At 51.1% G+C, this 8438-nt stretch overlaps 1 protein-coding gene across 1 annotated transcript; it reads right to left on the bottom strand.

Annotated features, from left to right (window-relative positions):
- Positions 1 to 4667: 4667 nt before the first annotated feature.
- Positions 4668 to 6992, bottom strand: LOC147959872 (uncharacterized). The gene is made up of 3 exons (XM_087532973.1): positions 6339 to 6992; positions 4792 to 4852; positions 4668 to 4717 (listed from the first exon to the last, which is right to left on the bottom strand). Exons 1-3 carry the CDS (start codon positions 6990 to 6992, stop codon positions 4668 to 4670), a joined length of 765 nt encoding a protein of 254 aa, XP_087389099.1.
- Between the last annotated feature and the right edge of the window lie 1446 nt (positions 6993 to 8438).

The raw sequence follows: 8438 nt of genomic DNA on the forward strand, positions 1-8438 counted from the left end.
GTCCCACCCACCACCCACTTCATAGCCACTGTCGAGGACTTAACTGACATGCTTGATTACGGCTCCAAAGACATTGAAGGTATGGACGACGATGGCGGAGAAGAGCAGGCCCAAAGCCCACCGTTTACCAGACGCTGGACGGCCACCTCTTCGTATGACGTGTACATGGTGGATACACCCAAGGAGGGTAACAGTGATAACGATAAATATCCAGTCGAGGATAAACCTCCTGAGACACAGCCAAAGCGCCGATGTCAGCGGCGCCGCTCTAAATCACGCCGTGGAAAAGACAATGATACCAGCACGAGAGACAACAATACTCCGAACGACGCCAAAGACCAAGAAGACCCCGTCAAGCCAACCTCCAAACAGGATGATCGGGAAGATGGGCAAGTTAGCCCTCATGAACAAGCCATAAACGAAGACTCGGAGGACAGTAATTATCTTCCACTCTCCGAGGAAGAGGTGAGCCTCGGCGATGAAGACTTTATCGTGCCTGAGGAACCCCTCGAGCAGGAGCGCTTTAAGCGTCGGCTAATTGTCACTTCAAGGAGCCTGAAAAGAAGCAGCAGCTTCAAGCTGATCAAGGCCTACTCAACGACAGGTGGACTAATGTCTTGGCAGCCGAGGAATACGGCCTCGAGCGCCCAACCAAAAGTTACCCGAAGCGCAAACTGCTACCGCAATTCAACGACGAGGCACTTGGGCCCGTACCATCAGCACGTAACGTGGCTGACCGACCACCACGTGGCCGGGACAATGGCAACTCAAGCCGAACACCAGCCTATACTACCTCGCCGTAAAGGTAGGGACATAACAACTCGGGGATATACATATGACCTACGGTAGGACCTGGAAAATAGAGTAGGTCAGACCAGATTGATCTACGGATCACGGGGGCGGGCCCCGACGCGTGACGACGGCTATCTAGCCGGACGTGACAAGCATAACCACGTCCGGGCCAAAAATGGCACACGGACTCCATCTGAGCTACGTCGCAACTTGGCCCGATATAGAGGCGCCGTACACCCCCTCTGCTTCACTGATGAAGTAATGGAGCACGAATTCCCAAAAGGGTTTAAACCTGTGAATATCGAATCATACAATGGAACAACAGATCCCGCGGTATGGATTGAGGACTTTCTTCTCCATATTCATATGGCCCGGGGGGATGATCTTCATGCCATCAAATACCTCCCGCTAAAACTCAAGGGACTAGCTTGGCACTAGTTAAACAGCGTGCCAGAAAACTCCATTGGCAGTTGGGAGGACTTAGAAGACGCCTTCCGTGACAACTTCCAAGGTACATACGTCCGACCTTCGGATGCCGATGACTTAAGTCACATAGTTCAACAGCTCGGAGAGTCAGCCAGGAAATTCTGGACTAGGTTCCTAACTAAAAAGAACCAGATCATCGACTGTCCGGATGCCAAAGCCCTAGCGGCCTTTAAGCATAGCATCCGTGATGAATGGCTCGCCCGACACCTCGGCCAAGAAAAACCGAAGTCCATGGTAGCCCTCACGACAGTTATGACCCGCTTTTGCGCGGGAGAAGATAGCTGGCTAGCCCATAGCAATAATAATGCAAGTGAACCAGGCACCTCCGAAGCCAGAAATAGCAACGGCAAGCCCCGACGCAACAGACACAAGCGTCGAAACAACGGTGACAATACTGAATACACGGCGGTCAACGCCGGATTCAGTGGCTCCAAGTCAGGCCAGCGGAAGAAGCCGTTTAAAAGAAACAATCCGGGCTCATCCAGCTTGGACTGCATACTTGATCGTCCATGTCAGATCCACGGCACCCCCAATAAACCAGCCAATCATACCAACAGAAGCTGTTGGGTCTTTAAATAGGCCGGTAAGTTAAATACCGAGAACAAGGAGAAGGGGTCGCAAAGTGAGGACGATGACGAGGAGCCCCGTCCGTCGAACACAGGGGGACAGAAGAAGTCCCCCCCCCCCAAGTTAAAACTGTGAGCATGATATATGTTACCCATATCCCCAAGAGGGAGCGCAAACACGCGCTTAGGGATGTCTACGCGATAGAGCCAGTCGCCCCAAAATTCAACCCATGGTCGTCCTTCCCGATCACCTTCGATCGCAGGGACCACCTGACCAGTATCCGTCATGGTGATTCAACTGCACTGGTCCTCGACCCAATCATTGATGGATTCCATCTCACGCGAGTCCTCGTGGACGGCGGCAGCAGTCTTAACTGCTCTATCAGAATACAGTCCGCAAGATGGGCATCGATCCATCAAGGATCAAGCCCACAAAAAGTACCTTTAAAGGAGTAATACCAGGTGTAGAGGCCCGCTGCACGGGTGCAATCACATTGGAAGTCATCTTCGGATCCCCGGACAACTTCCGAAGCAAAGACTTGATCTTCGATATCGTCCCCTTCCGCAGTGGCTATCACGCACTGCTCGGGCGAACCACATTTGCTCAATTCAATGCGGTGCCACACTATGCCTATCTCAAACTCAAGATGCCTGGACCACGTGGTGTCATAACAGTCAATGTAAACACTGAACACTCCCTCTGTACCGAGGAGCACACCGCGGACCTAGCAGCGGAAGTACAGAGCGGCCTTATCAAGCAGAACTTTAATTCAGCGGCCAAGCTCCCAGACACTGTCAAATGAGTCCGGGCTACTCCACAGCTTGACAGCCCAGCTAGTCAGGAGTTCAACTAGCAATTCGGCCTCCGTCTCGGTCCCGACCAAATGGCGGCGTACGTACCGCGCGTACATAACTACGCACTCAAAATACCATGGGCATAGACGGAGGCATAACTTGATTGTGGTCCATAATACGGCTCGATCTTCCTCGGACACACATACTTTCCCTTTTCTTTTTTTCCTTTTCTTTTCCACAGGCCCCTCACGATGACCTGATCATCGATCCTTTCGAAGGATGGATATACCAAGGTGGCAAATAGCATAGACGTGTGGCGGAATCTCTAGGTGGTGTTCTTGACGATCACTCTGCCTGTTTTCAGGACCCGCACGCAGCTCCCCCTTGGTCTTGGCATGTTAAATAGCCATGTTGCTTATCGCACCATTTGTATAAATATGCTTCGATGTATTAATCAAATTATAATGGAAACAGTTTACGGCCCAACTTATGTGGCATTGGCTTACTATTTCATTTTATTTTGCTGTTCTTATCGATTGCACCCGTACACTTTGGTACGCTTTAATTCACCAGGGGCTTCATTCCGCCCCATACTACGGCAACAAAGTCCGAACACTTTTATAGTATAGTTCGACACCCCGAATTTAGCATTATATGCATCGGCTCCGAATCATGTCGTTGGTCAATAGTTGGGTTGCCCGGCTCCTGTGCTTGCTACCTTATGTTCCGTCCTATCGGCCAGGGTAGTAAAGGGAGAACTACTGTGATTATGTTTCTAGTTTACCCGGATAAACACCTTAGTAGAGAAAGCCAAAAACTGACTGTCATGATGCGGCAAGAGCTGGTCAGCTATTCGGAGGTCAAAATCTCTTGCGGTTTTTCCCGCATTATGTGACTGATCAGCCTCCACCCGATCAGGTGTCTACAACACCCTAGTCCAGATTAACAAATACTAACTAGGGGCTGCGCCTACATTTCTATTGTCAAACTCCTATCGCTAAGTGAGGGTGATAAAGCCACATAGTCCGATTGTCTGGTTTGTTGCCCTAAACACCTCCTTCAAGGACCAAACTCTTGGATCAAGAGTGTTTAGGTTCCAACCCGAACACCCATGTACTACCTACGTGGGGGCTGAAGCCGACGACTGGCCAAGTCTCAGATTTAATAAAATGGCCGCACAGGAGGCAAATTTTAAACAAACAACAAGCATTATATTACATATTAGCTTTGTTTCATAATACAGGATGGGATAACATGAATCTCTTTTGCGCACTGGCCCTCTACAATGCCGGATCCCTTCAGGACATCATCAAAATACCGCTCGGGCATGCGGTGCTCCTTGCCCGCGAGCAGTCCCTTGGTCGCGAGCTTGACGGCGTCCATCTTCGCCCACTGCACCTTGACACGAGCAAAGGCCATCGGCGCACCTTCGATGCAGACCGACCGCTTGATGGAATTAAGCCGAGGGCAGGCATCGACCAGCCGCTTCATGAGCCCAAAGTAGCCGCTGGGTATGGCTTCGGCAAGCTACATACGGATTATCAAATCCTTCATGGCCGATTCAGCCACCCTATGCAGTTCGGTCAGCTATTTCAGTTGATCGCTAAAGGGCATCGGATGCTCTGGCGCAAGGTATTCGGACTAGAACAACTTCTCCGTTGAGCTCCCCTCTTCGGCTCGGAAGAAATCCGTAGCATCAGTAACACTGCGCGGCAGATCCGCAAACGCCCCTGGAGAACTCCAAATCCGGGTTAGTAAGAGGTACCTTTTCTTCACATATTTGCTCTGCATAATAAAGGCCTTACCCGCCATGATTGTCCTGGCCTCCTGGATTTCCTGGAGGGCGCCTTGGGCTTCAACCTGGGCCTCTTGTGTGCTTTGGTGGGCCTTAGGAAGTTCGGACTCTTGGTCCGCAATCTTGCGCTCCCAGGACTCGCATTTCTTTATGGCGTCCTGGAGCTCCTGCTGGACCTCCTCGACCCTTGCCTTGTGTTTTTCACGAGCGGCTTGTTCCCTTACCGCTCTCTTCTAGGCCTCAGCCAGCGCGCTCTTGAGGGTCTCCATCTCGGTCGCGGCTCCTGCAAAATATCATGATAACATGATCAACACAAACAATTCATATCTTTCTAGATCTGAATAGGCCATTGCATACCTTGCTCGTCTTCTAGTTGTTTTTTCACACGGCCGAGCTCTTCCTCGGCCCGCTCCAGACTCTACTTCAGTTTGGAGACTTTGGCAAAACGGGAGGTCGCAGCCAGCATCGACGCCTGCTTATTCACATAAACACATATGGTTAGTCTCCTGCAAAAATTATTTGATCCTCTGTCCAGCTTTTCTTTTCGAACACCGGACAGAGTCTCAGGGGCTACCGTCTATACTATGACATTTTGTTTGCATAATTACATCGCATACCTCAAAGCCTGTTAAAAGGCTGGTGCAGGCTTCTGTCATTCCATTCTTAGTGGACTGAACCCTCTCAACCACCATACCCATAAGGATACGGTGTTCCTCAACAATGGAAGCACTTTACAGCGCTTCCAATAGAGTATCTGGTGCCTCTGGATGGACAAAGGTCGCTGGCGGAATAAGTGCATCTCCTTCTTTTGAAGGAGGCTGCTTGCCTGATTCTGGAGCCGTATGGGCCTCCGGAATAGTATTCAGCTAGGGGCCGAATTGGATATGGCCCCCATCGCCAGTCTCCAGGGGGATTTGCTCCCCCATGTGTCCGGCAGCTGAGGTATCACCCTCTGGCGCCACCCTGACGGCCTCCTGTACTTCTCCCTGGCCTAGGAAGGTCCTTCGGGGCAACACCTCGGCGTCGTCCGTGGCCTTGGGAGAGGAGGCCGCCGGAAGTGACCCGCTGTCCATCACCTTTGGATCCAGTGAATTCCCCGAAGACGAGGATTGCTAGGGGTGGGCGTGGGCCGGACTGCAGCGCATGATTCGACACATTAAAACCACGAAGTAAAGAAGTGGGATATGTGTGTATAAGTGCCTTTGAGTACTTACGATTCGGCCAGGGGCTTCTCCCTGGGGCGCCACTCGGAGCTGCTATCGGTGTCCAACACGGAGTTATCCGCGAGGGAAACCCTCCCCTTCTTGGACGCTTCCAGATCCATGGAGGCCGTCCTCTTCTTCCTTCCCCCTCAGGGGGAGAGTTGCTTTCCTCCGCCTCCTAGTCATCCTCGGTGGCATGGGAGGAGTGAGTTTTGGCGTCTTCGGACGTCTCGTCTAAAGTGCCTTTACAGTGAAGGCGCTTCTTCCTGCCTGGCCCTCCTTCTGGGCCTTCTTCTCCGGTGCCTGGTAGGTCGCCGGAACCAGCATCTTCGTCAGAAGTGGGATTGCTGGGTTTTCCGGCAACGGAGCTGGACACTGGATCCGCTCCGCCTTCCTTGTCCAGCCTTGGAAAGACACATGGGGAAGCTTAGACATCTTCCTTGAATCTATAGGTGAAGGATACACCTTGAAATATGAAAAACTTACTGGACTGGCGGGATGGGACGGGTTGTACCCACGGTCCTCAGTTGTCTTAGGCCACGTCTCATTGGCCTTAAAAAGCACCTTCCAGATGCCTTCGTGTGTAACACCGAAGAACTGTTGCAAGGTCTGGTGCTTGGCCGGATCGAACTCCCACAAATTGCAAGTCCGGCTTTGGCAAGGAAGGATCCGGCGAAAAAGCATCACCTGGATCACATTGACAAGCTTGATGTTCTTGTCCACCATGCTCTTGATGCACATCTGAAGCGTGGACAGCTCGTCCAATGACACCCAGTCCAGGCCCTTTTCTAGCCAGGAGGTAAGCCGCATTGGGGCCCCGGACTTAAATTCGGGAGCCGCGGCCCAGGTGGTGTCGCGGGGCTCTGTGACGTAGAACCACTGCTTCTGCCACCCTTTCATGGTCTCCACAAAGGTGCCTTTGGGGCATGAGACATTGGACATCTTGCTCACCATAGCGCCTCCGCACTCTGCATGTTGACCGCCCACCACCTTCGGCTTCACATTGAAGGTCTTCAGCCACAATCCAAAGTGGGGTGGGATGCGGAGGAAGGCCTCGCACACAACAATGAATGCCAAGATGTTGAGGAAGGAGTTTGGGGCCACATCATGGAAATCTAGCCCGTAGTAGAACATGGGTCCGCGGACGAATGGGTGGAGAGGAAATCCCAGTCCGCGGATGAAGTGGGGGATGAATACCACCCTCTTATGAGGCTCTGGGGTGGGGACGATCTGCCCCTTGGCCGGAAGCCGGTGGGCGATTTCCTGGGCCAAGTATCCCGCCTCCCGGAGCTTCGTGATGTCCTTCTCCGTGACGGAGGAGGCCATCCACTTGCCCTGTGCTCCAGATCCAGACATGGTCGAAGTGCTTTTTGAAGGCGGAAAGGGTGGAAGCTTGGGCGCTAAAGCTCGAGAATAGATGGGCAGAGAGGAAGAAGGCGTGGGTGAAAGAATGGATCTTTATCCTCTTATAAAGGCAGCGAATGTCAAGCTCCTCCCCACTCACCTTAAAACTCGCATATTCCTCAAGGGTCGTGCAGACGACGCGGTTGGATTACCCACGCCTGTATTGATGAGAATCCCGCAATAAGGGGACGCGATCTCTGCTTCGACAAGACATGCCAATGAAAACCGCATCTCAAAACATGGAGCGGGAGGCTAAAAATGGTTCGAAATAATGACCAGGCGAAGACGTGGCGTCTCGCTACAAAAGTTGTCAGTAGATGGGACCCATGAAATATTATACTCTCTACGGTTGTGTGTGGTACTTGTTTTGTAGAGCCGGACACGTTTTCTATGTTCAAGGACTACTTTGGAGTATTCGGAGGACGAACCCGCCTTGCAATGCCGAAGACAATTGGCACGCCGGACACATCGTCATTGAAGCCTGGTTCAGGGGCTACTGAGGGAGTCCTGGATTGAGGGGTCCTCGGGCGTCCGGGCTATGTAACATGGGCCGGACTGATGGGTCGTGATGATACAAGACAGAAGACTTCCTCCAGTGTTCGGATGGGACTCTCCTTTTCATGGAAGGCAAGCTTGGTGTTCGGATATGAAGATTCCTTCCTCTGTAAACTGACTATGTACAACCCTAGGCCCCTCCGGTGTCTATATAAACCGGAGGGTTTAGTCCGTAGAGGCAATCACAATCATACATGCTAGACATCTGGGTTTAGCCATTACGATCTCGTGGTAGATCAACTCTTGTAATCCTCATATTCATCAAGATCAATCAAGTAGGAAGTAGGGTATTACCTCCATCAAGAGGGCCCGAACCTGGGTAAACTTTGTGTCCCCCGTCTCCTGTTACCATCGACCTCAGACGCACAGTTCGGGACCCCCTACCCAAGATCCGCCGTTTTTGACACTGCCAGTTGTTATGTTGACAATGAAAGCATGCCTCTCAAAATTATATCCATCTCTGTTTTAAGAGCTTCGAGCTCTAGTACCTCTGCAAATCCCCGCTTTCCTCTGTGAAGGGCCTATCTATTTACTTTTATTGTTGAGTCACCATCCTCTTATTGAAAGCACCAGCTGGAGAGCACTATTCTCATTTATATGCTTTGTTTTTAATTTATGTTGAGTATGAGTGTGACTGGATCAATTTTGTCATGAATAATAATGTCTAGTCAGTCCTTGATCTTTAGGGGTGCTCTGCATTTATGTTTTGCGGTCCCAGAAAGGGCTAGTGAGATTGAAGGAAATATGCACTAGAGGCGATAATAAAGTTGTTATTTTATATTTACTTATATCATGATAAATGTTTCTTATTCAAGCTAGAATTGTATTAACTGAAAACTTGAT

Source organism: Triticum urartu, chromosome 7A (assembly GCF_056163025.1).
Source record: "Triticum urartu cultivar PI428250 chromosome 7A, HENAU_Tu73, whole genome shotgun sequence".
Classification (NCBI taxonomy): domain Eukaryota; kingdom Viridiplantae; phylum Streptophyta; class Magnoliopsida; order Poales; family Poaceae; genus Triticum; species Triticum urartu.